Here is a 25,353-nt window from a genome sequence, read left to right on the forward strand (position 1 = left end):
ATCATCAAAGACTACGATATGCAGCAATTAATTCTCCTCAGTTGGTGATGCCAGAGTCAAGAAAAGCCGTATGTAGTTGCTAGATGGAACATTGTCTACTAAGGTCCAGAAGTGCTGTAATTTCTAGGTTTAAGTCATATAGCAAATACAAAAAGAATAGAAAAAAATTTAAGCCATTACAGAAAGCTAGATAATTTCTATTGCATCTTAAAATTCACATTCATGTTATCAATTTTTGATCTGCTTCCTTCCTGTTTCAAAATTAATTTCAGGATATTTCAAATGTGTTCTTAATTTACCATCTTAATTTGCCACAAATTTACTTCATTTATAGTTATATCACTGCAATGGCTTGTACGTGGCATAGAGATTTTAGCCTAGGAAAAAACGATGTACTGGGGAGTGAGCAACCATGAAAGAAATGAAAAAACACAGAAAAAATAGTGAGTAGAGAAGCTTAGTGCAAAGGAAGTGGCCAGGATTGGAAAGAGAATTCATTGGTGCCAGCCTGCCTTTGAAAGCTTGCCAAAGTGCATTAGACAGTTGGAAACAGAGTTGTAAAGGGGAAATTTAATCTCCTTCCTAGAAGACAGCAAAATTTAACTGATACTGGAAAAAGGGGAACCTCCTGTGATGCTGTATGGCTAATTTTCACAGTCAATGTTTTATTCTTTCAGATATTGCAAGACTGCATTTACCACTTTACTAAATAGAAATTGCTGCTTGTGAAAATCCGATTATTAAATGTTATTTTGTAGGGTGTGTTGTTGGCATGTTAGGCAGTCATGAGGCTTCTTTATCCACTTTGACCTGACCTGCTGCAACTGCACATTTTCCTTCATTCAGTGAGCTTTAGCTGAATAAAACCCCTTGTCAATACTCAATAAAACAATCGGATAAGAAGAGGCATGGTATTAAGATGAAGGGTTAATATGGGAAATATTTTTCAAGATAGAAGTATTCTGCTTGCAGGTCTGTTAATTTTATCCATGCATGTATAGTGCACAATTATGGTATAAAGGATTACCTACTTCCATGTACAGCAGACTGCATGGTAGGTACCAAATCTTTACTCTGTAAATAATTTATGTTTATTGCCAGCGGAATCAGAATTTTCCAGTCTTGGAGGAAAATAAAGTCTTGTCAATCCATCATGTTGACATTATCACTGATGCCTACTAACCAATTCCACAAAAGTGAAAGTCTAGATATCCTACCTCTTCTTGGATAAGTTGTTTGATTCCTGGAGCTAATTTGCTCAAGTTACATCTGTCTTTCTCAAACTTCATGTAGAATTTGCTCTGGGTGAGAAGAACAAAGAGAATACTGGTATTAGTTTGTGCTTTGGGCTAATTTGGAAAAAGTAGAATATTTTATATTTTGTATCCGACCTGCTGATAGTCTTGCTAGTAGGAAGGAGGCATTTTTTTGCTGTGATACTCACAATGCTTAATTAATACTCACCAGAGCTAAGCCCTGTAAAAAATAACAGATAATTATTCTTTTTGGGGGGATTGGGGGTTTTCTTGGTGAGTTTTTTGTGATGGATTTTGTTTTGGTTTTGGATGCTGCTTTTTTTTTCATGAAAAGAAGGCATGCTGGCCAACTGCCATGAGTAATACAGGAAGGATGCAATTATTTCTGATGAAGACAGTCTGTTAACATTTTGTCTGCCTGTGGGCTTGGAGTTGGTCCTTCCAGTCTTTATTCAGGAGGGATGAACATGTTGTAAAATACTGTGAGATAATGTTGGATACTGGGTCTTGAAATAGAATTGAAAGGCATCATTCAGAACATACAAGGGAGCTGTCTCAACATGTGAAATGCACAGAACCAGGTTGCCTTAGACTGTATTAATCAGCAAATAGTAATCTATAATTCACATTTCCACAGTAAGAGTTGCCTGCACAGCACTTGCATAGCCTGTACTTCATGGGTGGACACTGTTGAAGCAGTTCAGGGTGGTGATCAGTCACACAAACTGCCAGCACTAGGATGGCGCTGCTCTGAGATTTTCTGCCAGTTGAAAAACAAAGACCTAGGACAGGGTGCAGAGGAAGCCTTTTGTTGATACCAGGTTATGGCATTATGCTCTTGACCTGCTGTCAGCCCAGAAGGAAAGATGAATCTGCTTTCTTTGGATTGAGATGCTACTACCTGTGAAACCAGAAATGTCTTCCATTTATGCACACTAAAGTGAGCACTAAGCAGCATGTCTTTATTAGGAATTTGCTATTCTTAAGTAGCAAAGGCCAGGATTTGTTACAACATAGTATGGAAAGAAAGTGATCATCCATGAGGTGTGGTAGGATAGATCCTTTCCAACCTAATTGACTCTGTGATTCTGCGATTTTCCCTTTTACATGGTTTCTCCATTTCTGCCTTGTAGGCCACTAGCCCTTTCCTTCATTTTAGGTGATGCATTTGCAATTTCAGTTTGTACATTTCCCTTTCTGGTTTTGCTCTTCATTGGTACCTAGGAGGGAAATAGATAGGAGAATTAGGGGGAGAAGTGGTGAGCACACTCAAAGCCACAATGCAACGGTTTGGGGAGAAATGGTGTCTTTAGATATGGCTATGACATCTGGATACTTGGGAATTACATCCATGTGTGTGAACTAAAATTAGAAATGCCAAAATACTTATAAAGGGTCCAATTTACAAGTCATGTATCATTTTTGCACTGAATAACTGATTTGTGTTTGCAGTTAACACCATTTATGTCTGAAATAGAACAGTAAGTGCAGTGTCCCTGTTTGCTAGCGCTCCAGGCTTGGGACTGTAATGCAAAGTAAAATGTCAGGCAGTGCCTTGCCGAGCCTAATTTATGGCTTTGGAACAGCTTGTTACACACCCAGTGTGGGACTGGGTGATGGGAGTAAAGAAACCCCCACCTTTCCATGTGCCCTAACAGCAGATTGCCAGGTCTGCAGAGCTCTGCTGCATCAAAAGTAGATTAAATCTTTATTTAAGAAGCACAAGATGGTGATAGTGCTCTTAAAGAGTAGCTGCTATTAAAATGTCAGCATTGCTGTCAGTCACCACTCAGCACCTGAGCTAACACTGCTTCTCCTGGTAGTGAGAATGGAAAATACGTTGCTACTTAGAGTGAACTATTGTAAATGAGGAACACAGATCTAATCCTTTTTGATATGGCTTATTATTCATCTGTAAGATTAAAAATGTATGTTGTATTACTTCAGGGGTTGCACTGACCTCTAGATTTCATGCTCCTGGATTCTAATACTTTTTATGTACTGTTATGTATTTATTCCATAATTTGGCAATATCAAGGCTTTCACATACATGTGAAAGAAAATGTATTTACAGATAATGTGGTGATTGTCCATTTTCTGAAAGCTTTAGGGTTTTGTCTTGTGAGCGTTGTGCAAAATGGCAGATATTGATATCTTAGCTAATTATTCAATCAAAGAGTTGGCAGGTCAGTCAGTGGTAACGATGTACAGTGGACTAGAATTGATCACACTTCATTTCCCATCAATTGGCAGAGCAAATGGTAGCTTGGATGATAAGTTAGGATCATTGCCAGTCATTTCTTGGGCTCATGCCTTCCATTATTTATTTTTTTCCCTCCAGACAAGACCCCCCCAGACTATTTGATGTAAGTGAATGCCCTCTGATGTTGGTGAATAAAGCAATGCAGAGTTTTTGTAGCCTCTGAGGGACGTGAGCCTATTTCTGGCTCCATAATTGATGCTGCTGCATAGTCCTATAATCACCTAACCTTATTGAATTGTCCCCATGTGAAGATTTGATTTCAAATTTTGTAATCATTATACATCATTTATTTTCACATAGATTACAGGTTCATCTGTAAAGTGACACAATTTCACCCCAGAGCTCTTTGAATATTCGGCTTTTCACTTTAACTCTTTTTGGATGTGCTTCTGACACTTCCAGCTTTGGTGATTTACTAGTAATTAGTAGGGTTCCATGACAGATTTATTGTAGCCTTCCAAGCAGTGATGAATCAGATATGTGGCTACGAAGAAGTATTTTCATAGACTTTTATTTAATACAGAAACCCAGAGACAGATCCCATGAAGAGCTTTTGGTGTGTAAAGCAGGACTTAACCCAGTTAAAGCTCTACTCCTAAACCTAAATGTAAAGTTTCGGTTTAAAAAAAATCTTTGCATAGCTGGTGACTAACCCTGAAAGCACATAAATGAGCTTTGCTATTTCTTCATTTGAATTTCAAGTGAACTGGATGCCTATATTTGTTTTTCTGCATCTGCTAAAATCTTTGCCTGATTCCTGTGTAAGGCTGCTCAGGAGCTGAAAATTAGAATTTCTTTTTCCCAAGTGCTCTGCCAGGTTCGGCAGACCCAACCTGCATTCCCATCCATTGATGCCCTTCCACAGCTGGGAGGGATGATGCCATCTACCCACAGGAGTTGTTCCTTCAGATCACTCTGGGCTGGAGGGCAGCTCACACTTGGTGTGGGGATTCTGCATGTGTTCCAGTTTCTGGGGTTGTGTTATTTTGTTCCTGTCAAAAAGGTAACACACTGTTTAGCTTTTGGGATAGAGATTCATTCCTTTGGAAAAGGTGAATGTTCAAAAATAATCTAGTTGTGACAGGGCCAAATGCTTTTGCATTAACAAGCTTTTGTTTTGAAAATGCATTGTTTTTATTTGCTCTCCCAGGTGTCTGTTTCTCAGTACTAATTGAAAAAATAAATCTTATTTCTGATTTGAAACCATCCACATGCTAAATAAATATACCTTGAACAAAAATAAACTATTTTAATAACTTATTTTTTAATTAAATGCAAATGTAGCATCCTTTGCAGTCTGTTAAAGCAAACATCACCCCCAGCACATTTAGCATGTTAAAAAGAAGATTTTTGCTGTGTTCACAGTATTACACAGTAATTAAAAAAGAAACCAGCTAAGCCTTCGGAACCTGTCCCCTTCTCTAAAATGTAATTAATTTCTGTTTAATTATAATAGGAGGGCTGCAGCATTATTGTTATTTTTGAGGGGTAGAAATCCTGCACTGTTGTTTTTTTTCTGAGTGTGTGTTTCTGGAAGCAGAACACACGGCCGAGAGAGAAGGATTTGAACTGCACTCCAGCTGTAATTAAGTGCTGACACATCCGTGGAGTTTAGCTGCCTTTCTTCAAATGTGGGTTTCCAGGACAGGGGCTCCTCCTGGCTGTGCTGTGCTGACAGGAGCTGGGCTCTCTCCTGGGAGGATGCCTGTTCTTCTCCTCAGATGTGCAAATCTGGGAAATAGGCAGGGCTGACACAGTGCAGACACTGCCCTGCCCAAGGTGAAATCCCACTCTGTCCACACTGGTTTTTAGGATGTCAGGTTGCCAGCTGTGCTCAGTTCCTGTCCCTTGTGAGTACTTTGGACTTTCCTGGTCTCCCAGTGCCTGTGGCTGAGCCAGGATTATGCTCTCGTGCCATCTCCTGGCAGATTGTCCCTGGTGTGCCCTGTCCTGTGCAGACGTGCTGGTCACAGTGTGCCAGCCCTCTTTGTCACTGTGTGCCAGCCCTGTTTGTCACTGTGTGCCAGCCCTCTTTGTCACTGTGTGCCAGCCCGGTGACATCAGTGTCAGAGCCGGGGGCTGGGTGGCCTGCAGTGAGTTCTGAGGGGTCAGAGGTACTAGCAGGGGACTGGAACTGTCCTGTTTTTGACAGGACCTGCACAGAGCCCTGCTGAGGGTGCCCCAGGCTGGGGCTTGCACGTTCCACCTGCACAGGGTGTGCACAGCAAGGTGAGCACAGCTCAGGGCTCTGAGGCTGTGCCAGGAGTGGGAAGCACCAGGACTGGGGGCATGTGGGCAGCAGATTCCCATACAAAAAACCCCCACAACAGTCAACACTCCAGTGTTTCTCCCTTACAAGAAGAAAATATCCTGCCCTCTCTCCTGACAGTTGAAATTGTGGCTCTAGAGGTCTGAGTTTGTAGAAATGTGCTGTTCAGATGGATGAGCATTGTTTGGGGCAGTAAAGCTGGAAAGATGGACTTACATGTCCAGTGCAGAAAAACTGTTTTAGAATATGCCTGTTGCTCTGCAGAAACTGAAGGAAGTTCATTCACATGAAAGAAGAATCCTGGGCTGCAGCCAGGTGTGGTACAGAGCCCTGGAAAGCAAACATTGGTTATAGAATTTAAAACTTCCCACTGACAGGTTATCAGTTAGATGTGAAGGCATTCAGTAATGGTGATTTTTAAACAATGAAAGACTGAAAGGTATTTGGAAAAAGTATCTGCAATGTAGAACTTCTTGGTTGTGCTGCCATGTTCTCCTTTTCATTCTTTCATCATTACCACCACTGTCATCCATCTTATCATAGCAGTTTAGGCTGAATTTTATGTACATTCAGTATCACTAAAGACAGCAGTGCTGTGTGTCCATCTATCTTCCTTTTGTCCGTTCCTTCTTTTGGCTTCTCTTTGTCTCCTGTTCTGATTGTGAAATGGATCCCGGGTGTGATCCAGTGAAACACACTCCACCCCCAACCCAGGAAATAGAGAGCAGGAATTGTTCAGTGCCACTGCCAGGTAAAATGCACTTAAATGACACACACATCACATCCAGGGAGTACAATTTAGGACTAATAATATAAAATAAAAAGCAGATAAAGTGTATAAAGTACTCAGAAATCCCCTGTGACTCTGGGATTCCACATTTCACCTCTTTGCATAAAGGTTTTGTTTCTGCTGCTGCTCACTAAGAGCTGATTCCTTTTTTCTTGATTTCTGTAGTATCTGTTTTAAACCTACGTCTTGCATTCTCTCTGGCACACCTTCCTACGCTTGATTCCTTGACCAAATGCATTAGGTAGCTGTGATTTTAGGTTACGTCATTTCACCACTTTTAGATCAGTTATATCTTTAAGCCAGGAATGTTACTGCAGAGTGTTTACTAAGGGCTTGGGAATCATGCTTCACTCAAATTAATTGATGGTAAAGCATAAATAAAAGCATTTGTGTGCTGCAGCCACAAGCCACTGTGCTAAACATCTGTGAAATACACAGATCTGGAAATAGACTTTACTTCTAGCAAAGTCAGGCCCTTGCCCTATAATTAGCTGACTTGCTATCAGCTCTTCCCTGACTCAGTTTTTGAGGGTTTTTTCCTCATTTGCCATGCAGCTCAGGGTATCTTCCTCTGAGAGAGACCTTCCTTTCTCTCCAGCCAGCCTTTTTCAGTGGTTCCTCCAGAGATTCCAGTTAACCTCATCTCTTTCACCCACACAGAACACAGCTTTGACATTCTGATGTAAACTGAAGAGCACCTCTTTGGAGAAGCATTGGCCAGACAGAGTGTTGGCAGACAGAGTGCCAGCTCTTGTGCTTGATTGTCTAATTAACCCTCACTGGCAGGTTCATTTCAGTGCTAAATGTTTCCATCTACAGAGTGTTTAATTTCATATTAACCTGCATGCAGACAAATAGACTCAATACAAACATCCTGATTGGATAAATGTGTTCATTTTTGTCTCCTGATCGGGACTGTGGTAATAGTGAACAATTGGAGAGATGTATTTTGAATGCTTGAGACCTTTTAGCAAAATCCCCAAAACTGAAAGAGCTGACCCCTGAAGTAAAATATTTGTTTTTCAAATGTAGTTGTAGTCCAAAATCAGTTAAAATTGTAATGATACATAATTGCAGATATACAGATGTTTATATGTCTGTCTTCAAGATGTTTTCTTTGCATCTGGTTTTTGTCCAAAACTAAATATACAGATACTTTATCACAAAACACTCTCTTTCTTTTCTACATATCTGCATGGGAGAAATTTGCAGTGTTCCTGCAACCTGTCACTCCTAAGTTAAATGGATGTTTTGTCCACTTCAGCTGCCAGTACCTGTTTCCAGCATCTGTCTTTGGTGTCAATATGCCACTGACTGTGGAGGCTGCCTTGGGATCCTGCTGTGGAGGTGGTACAACTTTGTGTATTGTTGAATCTGATACACTCTCAGAAAAACATTTTAAATTCAGATGCAGTATCTTCTGGGGAGGAAAAAAAGGGTTTAAATCTGCTTTAATTTTGTTCTCTAGTTTCTGGTGTGCTGTTAAGTCAGAGGGACAAAAGTAAGAGGATGTAGAACAGCCTGGTTTACCTAAAACAAGGTGACGAAGATTACATGGAGCTACCACATGAGAATCAAAAGACCACGAGGCTGAACATTTTTGACAGATTTTGAAGGAGTGACATTTGAACAAAACTTCTGAACAAAGACCTTTCAAAGGAATAAGCAGTGTTATTTTTTATTTCGCTCTACTTCAGCCAGGTAGACAAGACAAAATATATTTTAGAAAATTTTCTGTGGGGTCAATAACTTTCTAATTAGAGATTTGGTCTTACATTTCATCTGGCCTGTTCTAGAGTCTCTCCATGCTGTGCTATGTTCTGTTAAAACTGGATACCATTGGGAGGGCTCGCTTTGTTCTTGCAATGCCCATCACATTATTGCTTTGTAGAGATAATAGCTGCAGTGAGAGTTTAGATGCATTTGGATGAGCCAGATAGTGCCACAGAAAGAAAAAAAGTGCTCAAATTTGAAAACTTAGGCACAAACTTTAAGGATCAGCGATGCTTGATTTTAAAGTTGGGTTAGGTTAAAAAGGGACCCTGTGAAGCTTGAAGCTTAAAAAATATCCTGCATAGCCATGACAGGTGCAGAGAGAGCATATGAGGCCATACTTACATAAAGTATTTAAACTGGAAAGAACTGCCAAGACATACCAAAGCAAAGCAGAGAAGTTGATGTGAAAACATTCTGAAACAAAAATCCGAACTGTCCAATACCTTTCCTGGAGATGGTTATAATTTCTGGTTTTCTGACACTTCAGTGATAACAATTTGCATAGTTAAGACACCATGCCTGTGGCTTTATTTCATTTTAGTGCAAGTACTTCAGCTGCAGAACAAAAGTAAAGCAGTTTGATGTAATATGGATGTCTATTTGCACTCCTTTTAAGATAAACATTAGGCAATAACCGTTTCGTTAGAGCCTGTGTATTGTTCGTATGACACTCTCTCTTGTATAACAGTTCGTGTTCATCAACATGATACATTCTTGCCTGATTTTCCAGTTCTGCCTTTCATTGAGGATATTCTTTTCTTTTTCTGATTGCTTTTTCTTCTGAGACCATTACTCTAGTTGATAGCTTCAGGTTATCATTGTATCCTATCTCCCTCTCCAATAAGCCTATGATTGATACTAATCTTCCTCATGGGACACATTTATAGGTTTCAGGATGGAAACTACTCTCTAAATCTTAGCTTTATATGTGCTGACAATTTGCAAGGTTGCACCTTATATTCACTTCAGGTGGCTTAGGGGAAAACATCAGCAGCTGGTAATCATGCTTCTAAAATAAGAAGAGAAATGTGCCCCATATACCAAAAGTTACCCTGTTGTTCATCTCCTGTGCTGCTGCCTCTGCTCATGTATTTTATGTAACTAGAAAGGGCTCAGTTTCTGTAGGTGGTCAATGTCCTGTAACCAAACTCATGCCTTTTCTTTCCAGTGAGAGAAGCCATATTTTAATTAATCTAATGGAAGCTTTGACTAGCAGGCAGCCCCCTGAAAAGGAGTTAATGTGCCGGAAAACACTTCACACAAGCAGAAGACTCTTCATTGACTAATGTGCTTAACGGTACTTTTTCCAAGAAAATTGCTCCAGTGAAAGCTTTGTGGAGTGCATTTGTTGGGTTTTTTCCCTCTTCATAATATAGCCTCATGTTCTGAAATTTAATTAGATCTGTCTAAGGACCTTTTGAAAATAGGATTATTATTTTTTTCCTACAGGTTTTGCAGATGCCCCTCAGTAGGGTATCATGGCAAAAAAAAAAGAAAAAAATCAATTCCTTGGCAGAATAAAACATAAGGTGCTGTGATCACTAGTGTGAGGAATGCATGTGCTGGAGTTTGGCTATTTCCCAGTCTTATCCAATATCTGAAGGCAGAGTCCAGTTATATAACTAACTCAGAGGAATCAATGAGAAATGACAATGCTAATGTTTCCACAATATTTGCATATTCAAGCTCCACAGCCCAAGAAACAAAGAGAAGTAATAAGAAATTCATTTGTTTTATCTTTTATCTTTTTAAACAGACATGCATTTATCTTTATGATAATAGCAGACAGTATGAGCAGACTTGCCAGACCTTTTTTGAATTGCAAAGTTTTGCTGCAAATGCTTGTTATTTGGATTTGCATAAGGATTAACAGTGTTGGGCAAGTGGTATCTCCTAACCCTTTCTGTTTACTTGTGTGATATCAGTCACAGTTTTGAAGGCAATCAGTGCTTTTAGTTCTGTGGATATTGCAGTTTGTTTTCCTGTTAAATTCTCTAATGTTCCAAAAGTGGACTTCAACAATAATTATAAATGTATTTGTTAAGAGGATTTTTTTCCCCTCTTTAACACCACTCTGTACCTGCATAAGGTGCTCTTATCTTGCATAAGGGCTAAAGAATCAAAATTTATGAAACTTGAGGGGGAGGTCTGAGCTGGCATGCAGAGTGTAGAAATTAAACTCCCTGTATGAATACACACGTGAAAATGTCATGGTCAAAGCAAAATAATCTTTTAGATCCAAACTTAGCACCACAAAATCAAAACTCGGAGACTTTAAAAGGGCATTTACCTCAGCAAGTTGAAAACTCTTCTCATGCTTTAGGTGTTTTGGTTTGAGTTTTTTGCTCCAGCTTTTTGTATACTGAAGTGTTACCTACAATATTCCAGTATGCATCTGAATGACTTCTAGTGTTCAGATAAGACTGGCTTGATAGCATCATTTCATAGATGGGACTTGAAAAATAGCAAACTCTTTCAGCTTGTATTTTTGTTTTGTTTTGTTTTCAGTGTTTTAATTTTTTATTCCTTTCATAGTATTATGAAAGCACTGCTCCATCAATGTATTACAAACCAAAAATAATCAGGGAACCTGCATTATTTTCACAGGATCATGTCTGCTGGAGTCCTTGCATTGTGGAAATCCCTTCTAAAGTGCACAGGTGTGCTTCACTAATGAGACAGCTTGAGCCCCACAGCTTGCTGCATTGACTTACAGAACACACGTTACTTGGCAAATGTGAAGCCTCAGGGTTTCTATTCTGCTTTAAGGTGGTTGTTGGGAATCTCTCAAAGAAAAACAGATTTGGGCTTGGAGTTTTCAGTCTTTTAGGGAAAATTCTAAGGAAGGAGGCACACTGATAGAAACAATACATGTAGCTTGTCATGAGGGGTGGACATAATGACAGAAGCCTTACACTTGGGACAGTGCTGAATGACAGGGGCTCACCAGAGCTGGAGCCTTCAGCTGTTTGTGATGTGCCAGCAATGGGCTGGGCATGGCTGGAGCTCCTGCAGAGCTTGAGATGTAGTTGTGACAGGGGGATTCTCCTCCAAGCCTCTGGGAGGGGAGCACTGGGAAGGAGCAGCCAGCCTGGTGGAGCAGTGGTTCCAAGCCAGCAGCTTGTGAGAAACCCCAGAGCTGCTCAAAGCTGTAAGAAAGTGAAAAAAAAAAAAAAAATTGAAGCTGCCAGGACAAAATATTGTGTCACTGGCAAAGCCTTAATTATTTAGTGTTTTTGCTGGTGGCTGATGACACAGCAATCAAGAGCAAGCCATAAGTTATAAATTGCATTGAACATGGTGTGAGCTCAGGGTTTGTTAGCATCACGTAGGAAATGTTGAATAAGTTCTGTGCACAAGGCAAGTAACATAAAAAACAGATACTGAGGTAACATACAGAGATATTGCAGTGCAAGAGAAGCATTTTGCACTTTGTCTCAAGTTCTTAGTTAAAGGTCATTCATCAAAACCAAATTTGGATATTCTTTAAGCTTTCATAGTATCTCTTGTCTCCCAATACACTTTGAAGTCATCTGTGATATTTCCAGATGTATCCATGAGAAATGCTGGTGTTAATGAACTGACAGGTTGTCTTTTTCTCCTGAACTCACTACTCAGCTGTTCTCACTCCAGGTCTTTTTTTGTTGTTTTGGTCTGGGGTTTTTGGGGGGTGGGTTTACTCATTTGGTTTGAGTTGTTGTTGTTGTTGTGGCCAGGTCATCATTGCCAAGATAAAATACTCTGGCTTTTATTTATAGAACAGAAAGTTTTACACTACTGATAATGAAGTGATCTGAACCCAGGGGTCTTGAAAGTAGGTCATTAAGTACTCAGGATAAGAAAAAGTGTGGTTCATAATGTTCATGATTTTGCTGGAGAGAGAGCTGTCTTCTAAATCTTGGCTATAAAATCAAAAGACTTCTATAAGCAAAAAAAAATTATTTGATTTCATCACAAAGAAAATAATTATATCTGAGAATAACATATTTTGTATCAGGAACAACATTTTTCAATTTATTTTTCTTGAGCACTAAAGTGTCTGAAAATAACATTTTTTTGATCATTGGACAACATAGATTTTAAAGTCAATAACAATGCAAATTGCCTCAAATTGGAAAATACAGAAACAACTGTGGCATTGTTTTTTGTTTCATTAACCAAATCAGGCATTTGTAATAGAGCAGCAGCACTTCTGGGCTAATCTCTGGAAGTGGGAGTTGCCAGGAGTCAGTCTGGGCTGTGGGAATATTTGTAGCTGTGCAAAGTTGCACTTGCACAAAGGTGCTGTTGTGGGGTTTACCCCATGACCAAGTTCCCCTGCTGCCTTCATTCCCTTGGGATAGCCCATCTGTCCTTGAAAAGCACCAGCTGATTGCCATCTTCTGGGGCTCTACACTGTGAGCTTGTTGTACCTCTGTTCCCCCTCTCTCCGTGGGTCTTGAGATGACTGGAACTGAGAGGTGCTTTGGGCAATTTTTTGGACAGTACTTGGCTCATGTGCTCTCCAATTGCCCGACCTGTGTTGTAGCAGTAGCCAGGTGCTCTGCCCTGTCACAAAGGTGCTGTCCATGGAGTTCAGGTACACAAGAACTGTGGCTGCTTATTATCAATGAGTACAATTCAATGTCAGCAGCTTTTACATGCATGATATGTTACACTTCAAAGTAATTAACAAAGATGCTATAAAACTCGCCTACCTCTCACCCCATCCCTTTTGAAGCAAGGCTGCTGAAATATAACTCATATTTCATGGGGTTTGCTTTTTTTTTACTTTGCTTTTTTTCCCCCAAATATCACTGTAATAATTACTGTAACAGCATTTTCTGTGGATTTAATGTTCTTCTGGCTTAATGGCCCCTGGTTATTCTCAGGCCATCAACTTCTTCCAGCTGGTCATCAATCCCAAAGAACTGCCTTGTGCCTCCATTATTATTGCTTAAGTAGATGACATTTCTGGTGCCACCGCTGCCTCCCAATGAGATGATATTACAGCCTATGGCTTTTTCCCCCCCTTGCTTTCACTGTTGTCAAAGCATTATAAACAGCTGGTGTGAGAATGTTGTGAGCTGTTCACTGTGAATTCCTCTGACAATTTTTAGGTGCGAGTTTTGTAGACTTCGGCTGAAAGGATCTGAGTGAGGCGACTGAAAATTACTTGCCTAGAGCAGCTACAAGGGCTCAGCCCCCATGCATCATTCAGGAAGTGGCTGGGCAATACCTGACTGTTTCAGTCTAAAGACTTTTTCCCAGAAGGAACATGTTTCAAACAAGGTCTGGGACAGATGTTCTGGGGGGTGTTAATGTTCATTATGTAGCCTCAGACCCTTCCCCCAAGTTTTCACAGCTCTGCTGATGGCTGCCCTTGTTTCCTAACAGGTGATGGATTCTGTGTCCCACTTCTGTAAAAGAAACAAGGAAGTTGTAGCTCAGTAGGCCAGACAGCAGCAGAGATTGTCTGGGTGAAAATGCCTTGCTATGTGGATATTCAAACCTGTGTGAGTTCACATTGGTGCTGACTACATTTCCTTTAACCTCATTAGCACCTCGTCTTGCTTTCCCAAGCATAGTGGTGGAGCAGCTAGTTCACCTTAGAGCCTTTCACTAGGTAATTTATCAAAGTGGCAGATGAAAGCTTAAAGGAAAATGCATGTAAATACTGCATTAGGAACCTTGGCTCACAAAGGCATGAACATTTTCACCCATATCATTAACTCTGGATTATAGTCCACAGATGTGAAAGGGACTTTGTTTATCGGGGAAGATGGAGATACAAGGCTTACTGGTTGAATCACTGTGCAGATTGTATACTTTTTCTTATTTTTTCTTTAATTAAAAAGCATTAAGCATTCATGAGCTAGTCTCACAGAAGAAAGAATCTCAGACTGTAATTGTAACCACTTAGTACCTTCAAAATTCAAACCAAGTTACTACAGTAAAACACTCCCATTAAGTACTCAGGGCCATTTTCAAACAGGGGGCTGAGGTTGTTTCAAACCTACATCATGTATCCTTTTCAGCTTTAGAGTTTTAAGTTGTGCCTCACTGCAGACTGATTTAGTCATTGGATTCCTGTATAGTTGTAGATCAGAATGGTCAAACAACTGCAGTTCAAGTCTCTGTGCCAGGGGTTTTTCTGATGGGTTTTTTTGTTGGGCTAGTTTGGGGTGTTTTGGGGGGGGTTGGTGGGCATTGTTGTTTGCCTTGTTGTTGTTTGTTGTTTTTCAAAGACATTAAGATACACACTAAGGGCAAGATATTATTTCCTGAAGGGCTGCCAAGGCACACCCTCAAAGAGTCTTTATTTACCTCAGGGTTTATTGTATCCTTGTTAAAAAGTAGCACTTTGGGAATACTGTTAACCCTTGCTCCTTTTATATCTCATGCTGAGCAGTAGATAGTGACATACTCCTCTATAATTGATACCTGTGGTGGCGGCATATTTCAGGAACATGATTTATCATGCATTTTCATTTTCATGAAAGCTTGTTTTACTCTTCTGCTTCCATTAGGTCAGCACTCGTGAACAGGCGCCTCCCATTCCATTCTACTGTGTAACTTTCAAACATGACCTGACAAGGTAGCAAAGGTTCAGTGCACTAACTCACTGCCATGTAAAATACACACAGACATTACTGACCAGCTCTGACTGTTGAACCATAAAGGAGGTATGAGAGCACTGCAGTGGTTGTGGCGCAAGCTGCAAACAGCATGGAAGGATTGGGCCAGGGTATCAATCTCTTCCCTTAACAAAATGTCCTGACCCCAGGTTTAAAAGGCTATTCACATGTGAACTTATCAGGACTTAGGATTTATTATTTCCTGAAAAAAAATGAAGCAGAAGAATAAAAAATACTCTAATTAGAGCTGTTATAGCAAGTGGAAGAAGTACAATTCTAATCATTTGGGAAGAGTAGAGAAGCTGTTGTGATGTCTGTTTATGAAGCAGCCGTGGAAAGGAGGATTTACACAATGGGCTTAGCTCCACAGAGGAACTGTACATCCACAGAGGGCTGTACATCTATACCATATTACTCCCCAAAAATGTACAGGTAATGGGTCTCCAGCTATTTGGGAAAGCTGCTGGGAGAGGTGTATGTACATTGCTCTGATGTTTTTGCTGTGAAGTATGCCATGAACACATAAAACACAGCGATGCAGTGAAAGGGAGATGTGTGGAGCTAACTGTGAAATGCCCATGTCTTTGCAGCCGTTGAAGATGCACTGCAGGAGCTGTGCTCTGGTCACCAGCTCAGGACACCTCCTGGGGAGCAGACAAGGGGACAGGATAGACCAGAGTGAGTGTGTCATCCGCATGAACGACGCACCCACGCGGGGCTACGGAAAAGACGTTGGGAACAAAACCAGCCTCCGGGTCATCGCACACTCCAGCATCCAGAGGATTTTACGGAACCGCAATGAACTCTTAAATATGAGCCACGGTGCTGTGTTCATCTTCTGGGGCCCGAGCAGCTACATGAGGAGAGATGGCAAAGGTTTGGTGTACAATAACCTGCAGCTGATGAACCAGATACTGCCTCAGTTAAAAGTGTATATGATTTCTCGCCACAAGATGCTTCAATTTGATGACCTTTTTAAACGGGAGACTGGAAAAGACAGGTGAGAACTTACATGGATACACCCAGGGGATGTCACAGAGTAGTAAAATAATGCAGTTTATATATACCAATTTCAGATCTGCTCAGAGGGACAATCCTGCCCATTAAATCTTCTGCCTCATGGGTTGTAATGTGGCATGACGTGCCAAATAACATCACTGGTAACATAAGTAAAAAAATACACATCAAAATGATTTGTATGGAGTATTGCCTCGTCAGCCTAGAACACCAGGGTCTGGATGTACAGTTTATAGAGTCGAGGAAGCAGGAGCTGTTTAAATCTCACTTTGGGGTAATATACCTTAAAGTTTTTTCACTGATTCTGAAAAATTAGAATGGATAGGTTATGTTTTCTTATAGAGGAAATGCCACCATTCAGTGAATTATAATAGCTGTTTATTGAATTTAAGGATTCTTGGAACATTGCAGCTATAAAGCTTCTTGTAAAACAAATAAACATTAGTCATACATTAGGTGCTTCAGAACAGTTCATCTTACATTTGCAACTAGAAAATGGAAAGTTATTATGATAGTTACATCTTTATGAGACTGTTTATGAGACTTGTAGGCTGATCTTCAAATCAAATTTGTAGTAAGTGACCCACTGCAGTACTTGAGTATTTTCACATATAATGTTTGAAAATGGGCATTCAAACCAAAGACTTTTCAGCACGAAAGACATTTATTTTTAATGAAGTTCTATTTTTTTACTTATTCAATATGCTGCTGTAAAAATGACACAGGGTCCCCACTTAGATACAAATGAAGAGGTAGGTTTATTGTGCAGTAACTTACAGTCAGATGTGCTACCTCATAAATACAAAACATACACACCAAAGCTTGAACAGGGATCACTCCTCATATGAACTCCAGCACAGATTTCATTTTCTGGGCTACATGAGAAAGGCAGAACCAAATTTGGAGGAAACTTGTATCCTCTTAGCTGAAAGCAAACATTTGCTTGGCATTTGCTGCCTTCGTCACACCCCACACGGTTTGCTTGCAGAGCTCTGTTCGCTTATAGTGGATCTGAGTTTGTGGCTGACTCAGGCTCAAACCAGAGCACCCAGTAACTTGGTTGGTTTTGTAACATTAAAGGCTCTTTTCATCTTCCAGTTGGTGTATTTGGGTGTCTGCCAGAACAAGAAGGAAGGATAACAAGGGGAGATACCCTGCCAGTTGAGATGTGTTTGTCTTTTCCAGAGTAAAGCAAAGTGAGAATGTGAATTAAGCATTTGAACCCTTCAAGAAATGTGCAGAGGGTACCTATGTGCTCAGTATTTACAAAGGCATGGAAGTCAGCAAAGCTGTAATTGCACTGTAACCTGGCCAGCATGAGCCCCAGGGGGAGGCCCTGGACACAAGGAATGCACACTGCCACCTTCTTTCCTGGATTATGCTTTTGGTGATCCAGAGTAGGATCATGTGCTGTCCCCACTTCTGAGGAACAGTTTCCTTCCCTGCTTCACTCAGAACTCGAGTTCTGCCACGGGGACCCAGGGTCCTGTTCCTTCCCAGACATTGCCAGGATCCTGTTCTTTTTCTGACACATGCTGTGTAACTTCAGGCAAGCTGCTCTTTCTGGTTCTGCATCACCCATCCAGAGCCAGAGGCCTGTAGTGAGAGTGTGATGAAAGCATTTCTTTTTCTGCACAGGCACTGGGCTCAGCTCCTGAAATAGTCTCAAGGTATTTGAGCCATTAATGACATTGTAACAAATTTATAGTGAACTCAGTCATGGGCACCCTGAACTCCCAGTGTGAATCAAGGGCACTCAGATGCCAGCAAAATTCAGCCTAAGGAACAGGCCCTGTTGATTTTAGAGGGCACAGACAGCATACTTGAAGGGCTAAGAAGATTAAAATGGGAGATGAAAATAAATGAATAAGCTACACAGAAGAAAAAGAAGATGAAAAGAAACATGGGTAGGAAAGAATTTGTAAGGGAAAAAATTCAGGTGGGGGCAGGAGCAGAACATTGTATGGTCCAGAATGCTGCTGTTCCTCAGGAGGTTTCTGCTGAGCTCTTGCCATTAGTGCCTACAAAAAACAAAGGAGGGAGAGAGAAGCATGATTGCAAGCTTGCAAGAATCAGACTATTCATTTCCATCTTGAAAATGATGAGAAAAAAAGGTAATTTGATGTATTGTGCTTTTTGGAAAAAAATATTTTGAAATTAAGAAAAACCTTCAGAAAACATTGCCAGTTAAATAGCATGGTGAAAGACAAAGGCTGCAGAGCAATATACTTGGCATTATAAAGTAACTGTACTTGAAAATAACTTTATAATTGAATAAGGGTACATTAAGAAAATATGATTCAGAACCAATATTATAGTAATTAGATAAAAGCAGCATAAATGAAATAACTGCAGGAAGAGTATTTCCATAGAGATTATAAATGAGATTTTGGTGGAGCAGAAAGGCCTTTAATTGTAATTTAGTGTGCACTACAGAATTATCAGCACAGCGTGTTAGTTCATCATATAAAAGAATATCTGATAATTTCCCCTAATAAGCACATGACAGTCCTTCATATTCTCTCATTACTGCTGATTAGGTATAAAAACAGTATTCTTTTGTTGGACTGTTACTCAGATCTTTTATGAAATGTGAGACACTGTAACCCTGTTTCTGTGTTGCTGTCTTACAGACATGGTATTTAAAGAGGGCAGAGTGGTACTTGAATGATTTTTTAAAATCTTTATTTGATTATTCAGCTTCTAAGCCAGTTTAGTTATATTCAGTTGTTCTCCTGTTTATTGAAAACACTAAATGACAGCCTAAGTGTGTGTAAGCAGAAAGAAAACTGACCCAGCAGAGAGCCTAGCTGGGTGTCTGGGTGTCCTGACCTGTGCAAAGGTCATGGTCTGGCTGCAGTTGCTCCCTTAGTTTTGGAATGTAAGTGTTGGGCACCTGAAGGAGTGGACGTGCAAGCTCCAGAGCACTCCTACCCTGAACATGTTCCTGAATTACCTAGTGATTCAGAGCTCAGAAATTCTCACATGGCAGGGAAGCAAATTTTTTCAGCTTTTCCCTACCATTCTCTTTCCTAATAATTTTGAGCCAAAAATTCTTACTGTTTTATATTGTTGCTGTGCCTGAAGGCCTCCACTGAGCTTATGACCCAGCTATGACATTGTGACAAACTGCATCACCACCCCCAAGCTTCAGTGCACAGTCAGAAAATAAATAAGACCCCATAATTGGAAATAATGAGATGCTTATAACATGTCATTCTCCAAATGCTAGCTTAGCTTGAAAGTCTGTGTTTCAGGAGCAGTAAAAATGTGTGTTTCAGGAGTTTATACATTACCAGGTGATCCACTAAGGACAGGACAAATTACCGTGGCTCCTCAGCATTCTCCAGGCATATTTAGTCAAAGAATTCCCTTATGCTTAGAAATGTCTTTTAAGCAGCTGGCACAGACACCGCCACTTTTTTTTTTTTTCCTTGCAGTAGTCTGATTCCCTGAGGAAATGGGAAACCTTGGTAAAAGGCATTCCTCAATCTGACAGTGCTCAAAACGTCTCCTCCTACTGCCCTGTAGGTGACCTACTTGGAACCAGCTTGTTTAGCATTAGCTGGGGAAGCTGCATGGTGGCTCCTGTTGGCTGAATTAGATGTTAGTGATTGCTGGCACTTGCTTGTAGTTGCTTTTGTGGCCTCAGGTCCCTGCTTCCAAGACTGTTCCACATCCTGCTGTCACTGGGTAAACTGTAAAATATGGCCTTGGAACTTGGGCCAGGACCTGGGAGGACCTGGTGACTTCTCTGAAGAGAACCTCATGTTTTCTGCTGGGCTGTGACAAAGTTTCACAGGCATCTGGCAGATACAGGTGTGGAGAAATGGGGATAATGTAGGGCCCACACTAATACATTCTGGTAGAGTGCCCAGGACTTCCCAGAGACTGCACTTGCTCCCTTGGTGCCTCAGCTTTAGTAGGAGATGAAGGGAGAGCCTGTCACTGTGACAGGCTGTCAACAGGAATCTGAGGACTCTGGGCTGCAGACAACACAAGCTTGAACTTCTTCCTATGGGACTTTCCTAGCTGGGTGAGGGATTAGGGAGAACTCCTGTCTTATTCCTTAATAGCATTTGAAAGGAGACCTTTGAGTGAACTCATTTTCTCTGGAGCAAACACCCAACTTTCTTTGCCTCTGTGTCTAAGAGGGATGCCAGTTCCTATACATGCCCTTGTGACACCTTTAAGATGTTTTCTTTGCTGGCATTTTCTTGATCCTCCCATTCCAAGAGTGCCAGCTCTCTCACAACATAAAGCCAGTGCAGGAAGTTAAAAAAGGACTGGGAATTCCAGTGCATGTGCCAGGCATCCAAGAACCATCATAGAACCCAGCTCTTAGACACTAAACAGCACTGCCAAGCACATGAGAGGAGCAGGAAACATTACTGTTACCACTTTGCAGATAAGAACCTTGATACAGCAAAATTTAAACACTACTTGTAAATCCCTTACATCTGTGAGCAGTTACAGCGTGGTATCTCCTACTTTGCATAATTAATGCTGGGATCAATTGAGCTTCATTTAAAGCCATGTCCCAGCCTACCTGAAGGCAGGAGACGCACTGCCTTAGAGGGCTCCCTGCCAGCACTGTCATTCCCATTCTAAGGCTCCCCTCGGGCAGGGATGGCATCTGGGGTGGCTCCTAGGATGAAGATTTCCCAGCCTGGCTATGGGATGGTCATAGCTGCAACTGACTAAAGAGTTTCCGACCAGCATCACAGTGAGGGGCTGGGAGCTTCTACAAACCAAGTCAAAAGGTCAGCTAAATATTAACAGTGCTGTGCCTAAAATTAATTACAGCAAAGAAAGTTTCTGTCCAGATTACTCCACTGACAGGAGGCACCAGAAAAATCATTAAAAGATGGATGAGCACAGTAGTCTTGGTTGCCCAGTTTTCAAAGCCTTTTACAAGAATGAGGAAAATGCCGAGAAATTACTTCAGAATGAATGAATGAATAAATAAATAAATATCAAGAATTATTTGCCAGCTTAGAAACTTAATTATGTTTTTGCTTCCAGGAAGATATCCAACACTTGGCTTAGCACGGGCTGGTTCACAATGACTATCGCATTAGAGCTCTGTGACAGGATAAATGTTTATGGCATGGTGCCACCGGATTTCTGCAGGTAGGATTGATTTTGGAACCATTACTAGCCAACAAAGTTAATGTTACAGATAAATATCTGAATCTTTTAATCTTTTTGCTCTGCAACAAGTCTTCAGTCCTCTTAAAGCAATTAATTAAGATGTCCCATGATCTCATTCTGAAAACGACAAACAGCATTTAATTATGTTATATGAAATATTTTAAAATTTTGTTTGTACTGTGGGAGGATTAATCCATCTTGTTGCTTTCTTTTAGCCTCTGAATATTTATCAGCTAAAAGTAATGCAATAATTGGCATGAAATTAATCTGAAGAAAGAAGTACTGGAAAACATTACTTTTAATTTGTTTTTTGAGTTCCCCTCAAATTAATAGAGGAACAGTGATCTCACAGTGACTGGTTTCTAAATTGAACTTTCTATGCAACTCAGATTAACATTATTGTACCTCTGTCACATGAATGCCAACTGTGCAGCTTCCTAAATAATAAATAATCCCCATGAAATCCCACACGGTGAATTTGGACCCAGAGAATGTCCTGTAATCACCATTTTGGGCGTGGCAGGGGCTGGGTCACACAAAGCAGGAGCAGCACAGGCTGTGTCAGTGGAAGCTGCTGTATAAAGGAACAGCTTGTGCACATTTTCTAGCTGGATTGTGCCTCCAGCTGTGTTCAGGATGCAGACCCCAGGTCCTGGTTAAGGTTTTCCCACTATGGATCAGTGACACAGAGAGAGTCTTCAAAACTTCAGTGCTAGACCAAAATTACATCAGCCACAAGATACCAGTATGAATATAGACAAATTTGTGTTACACCAGCAATCTTGATGCTGACATAGATCTCACCTGCCCACCCAGCAGAAGCCCAGCACTGAGTGGTTCCTGCCCACAGCCAGTGCTGATCCCATTTGTCCTGTGGGTGACCTGGGAAGAGCTGGAGCCAGTCTGGAACGAGGCCTCAGTGCAACGTTTCATCACCTGCTCACAAACCCCTTTCACCAAGAAGTACTTGCTTAAATTTTCTATTGCAAATGTAGTGATCTCTCTCAAGTCTGGTTCATTGGGTAATTCCAGATGCCTTTCAGGGGCAGGGAGGGCAAGGCTGCAGTGCTGGGTTAGTCTCAAAGAATGGGAATGCTTTGACTTTCCTCTGAGCACTTAAAAGAGTCATTCAGGCATCTGCATTTGTCTTGGGCACGTTGTAGAAATCCCTGAAGAAATCACAGCATAAAATGTCAACACTAAACTCCACTTTGTGAGAATTTCTACAAATTATAACAAAACACTGATGATAAATGCTGTGATGTACTGCCAGACTTCATCATGAATTCTCCAAGGAAGACAGCAAACTAGATCAGATATGCCAGACAACACAAATACCTTCCACAGCACAGCATCTCATTCCTCTGTCATCTCAGTTGGCCAACACATACTACTTCAGTTTCTGTAAGTGGCTGGTCTGTCTTACTCCAGAAGTGGCTGTATTCCAGTGGCACATGGAAGTAATTCTTAAACTGATGATCTAAAAATACAGAAGACAGCATTTCACTGCAAAATAATGTATAATCCTGACTTTTCAGACAAAGTCAGAATAGTTTAGATATGTATTAAAAAAACCCAAACAAATGTTTTGAGAGAGACTAAAAATGTCACTGAGAACATATGAAAGGCTCTCATAGAATCAATACACTAAAATCAAATGGACCTTAATTATAACACAAGAAAGGCTGTAGATCAATCCTACCAGTGAAAGATGTAATTGTTCTTATGGCCTGCATAAAAAAATCTTAACATAAAGGTATACACACCTGGTTGTAAAAAGGGAAAAGGTAATTTCTTAATCAAAGTAATATGAAATGTCTTTACTTCAGCTTGATTCCCCAGGTGATGAAGGGGAAAACTGTAGTAGCCATGCCTGGAAGAAGCTGCCCCTGAAGATCTGTGAAAGGAGTTTCTTGCAATAAATAGAGATAACCTTCTTAGCTGGCTCTTCAGCCACTCATTAAGAAGTTAAAACAGTGCTTCTTTTCAAAGAAATAAGACAACAAAACAAAATAGCAGAAACAAAGAAATATTCTGTAATTGTAAGCCATAATCTCCTGGTTTTCAGTTAGACAGAATAAGAATCTACCATTAAAATAAAAAAAATCAAAACAAAAATCCCAACAAATTAACAAAAATGTGTATGGGTATCCTACTTACTGTGCAACTAAAGAATCATTAAGGTTGAAGAAAAACCCCCAACCCCCCCCAAAAAAAATTATTTCTGTTCATAATTAATATCACCAAATGTATAACTTCAGCAGATAGATACCCATTCATTTTTAAGTATTAATTTGCGGAATAAGTAATGAGAGTGGTGATCACTGTCATGGAACTAAATTAGTGTCACATCTGTAATGTGAAGGACACCTCAAAGGTATTATGAATTTCATGCTGTTGATTCTGCTACAAATTATTAGCTTAAGATCATTAACCAAACTGCTTTGCACCCTTGCAGGAAAAATAGTCTAGTGAAGCAGTCTGGAGCACAGACTAAAAGATTTGTCACTATTACTTGCAACAAGGTGTTTTAGATTCATTTACTTTCAGTGGACACTGAGTTTCATGACTGAACTGGACTTGGTGTCCTGATTATTATAAATTTCTAGTACCTAAAGCAAAGCTCTAAGTAATTTCAAACCCCTTTGCTTGCTACAGATTTATGCTGTAGTAAGGGTTAATGGCTTGGTACTGCTCTCATGCTGCTAAATATTTCTGTCTTGTACATTCTGTAATAAGATGAAAGCTTGTGCTTCCATGCACATTGCAAACATTTCTGTAAAGTGTGCATCCCTCTCACTCTTTCATCCCGAGACAGACAATCCATCTTGCTGTATTTTTTCCAGTGCCCAGGGATCCAATCCAAACCTGTCCCAGATTGGAAGCATTTCCCTCTCAGAAGTCCCTTTGGCAGCCCCTTCATGCACAGGACTCACTCCTGAGATGGGACATGCAGGATTCTCCTCTTGCCTCCCTCCAGCAGCAGCCTGACAGTGGTGCCCAGATACCACAACAACTCCTGAAGGCACTGCAGTGCTGCTCCTTCCCTTTGTGGGTGCTCAGCAGCAGGGCTGGGAAGGACAAGCCAAGCCTTAAGGAGTTTTTAGGAATTCCAGCCCCTGTCTGTGGCATTATGGGCAGCAGGGACAGAAAGGCTGGTTCCCTGCAGGTCTCAGGGTACTCCTGGTACACAAGGAAAACTCAAGAGGTTAGTGGGATGAACCTCTTTAACTCTTCTCCTCTTCACAGGCCTTCTGGAACTCCCAGAAACTTTAAAATTAATTCTAAGCCTTATTTTAATATGAATAATTTTTCATATTTCATTCATTTTAATAGGAATATTTTTTCATATTTTCCAGTTATCAAACCTGATAATTTTCCTATAGGAATCCTCATTTGACTGCCAGGCCATTTTCCATGATAATTCACCTGCAAATTGGTATTTGAAATAGTGTTTTCTTACCTCCCTCTCTCTCCCCACTTTCAGTTCCTTTAAATCAAATGCAAAGCAGCAGTTGTTGCTGGTTACATTTCCTGGAGCTTATGAGAGACTGTATGTGAGCTAGTCCTGCTCTTTGGTCCATATGCCTCACTTAATAATTAGCTTAATAAAAAAGTTCATACATGGTTTGGAAAACAGGACTAATTAAGGAGGTCAGGGAAAGGAGATTCTGGGAATAGAAGGCAAAAAAATTATCTAGAAATCTTCGTGGTCCTAACACAGCACCTTGCCCATCACTCAACATATAAATGACACTTTACTCACACATCTAAATATGACTTATTTTACAAAGTGTGTGAGTACATATAGTTTTAGAGGGTTGAATTATTATGGGTCTTCATTTCTAAAGAAAGAGGCTGACCAGAATGTGGTACTGGATGGCCTGGTTTCCCTGCCTTGTTTCATTTGTGCTGTACTTCCAACTTTTGCTGTAGGTGGATACCATCTGTGGGAAAATGTGCACTCAAGTAGCAAACAGCAGCTGACTGACAGGGATACAGGCACTTCCATGGGTGCTGTGCTGGCAGGTGATCAGGATCTTTTGCAGAGGAACTTCCCCAGACTCCTCCCAGCTGTGATATTAATATGCATGCAGAGTCTGACAAAATACTGATTAATGTCCAGTATCAGTCAGTGATAAAATAGCATCTGTTTTAATGTTAATAAATGAGGTGGCAAGCAATTTCCTTATAGAAATTACTCATGCATT

The 25,353-nt window shown here is 40.6% G+C and overlaps 1 protein-coding gene across 1 annotated transcript in view; it reads left to right on the forward strand.

The window, feature by feature from the left end:
* The window catches only part of ST6GALNAC5 (ST6 N-acetylgalactosaminide alpha-2,6-sialyltransferase 5), a 68,216-nt gene that overhangs the window by 40,145 nt on the left and 2,718 nt on the right, over positions 1-25,353 (forward strand). Inside the window, exons 3-4 of the mRNA XM_083867154.1 lie at positions 15,562-15,971; positions 21,014-21,121. Of these exons, the coding sequence (XP_083723280.1) occupies positions 15,562-15,971; positions 21,014-21,121 (518 nt within the window). The remainder of the gene's footprint in view (positions 1-15,561; positions 15,972-21,013; positions 21,122-25,353) is intronic.

This window comes from Zosterops lateralis (genome assembly GCF_965231275.1).
Source record: "Zosterops lateralis genome assembly, chromosome: 9".
In the NCBI taxonomy this organism is placed as follows: domain Eukaryota; kingdom Metazoa; phylum Chordata; class Aves; order Passeriformes; family Zosteropidae; genus Zosterops; species Zosterops lateralis.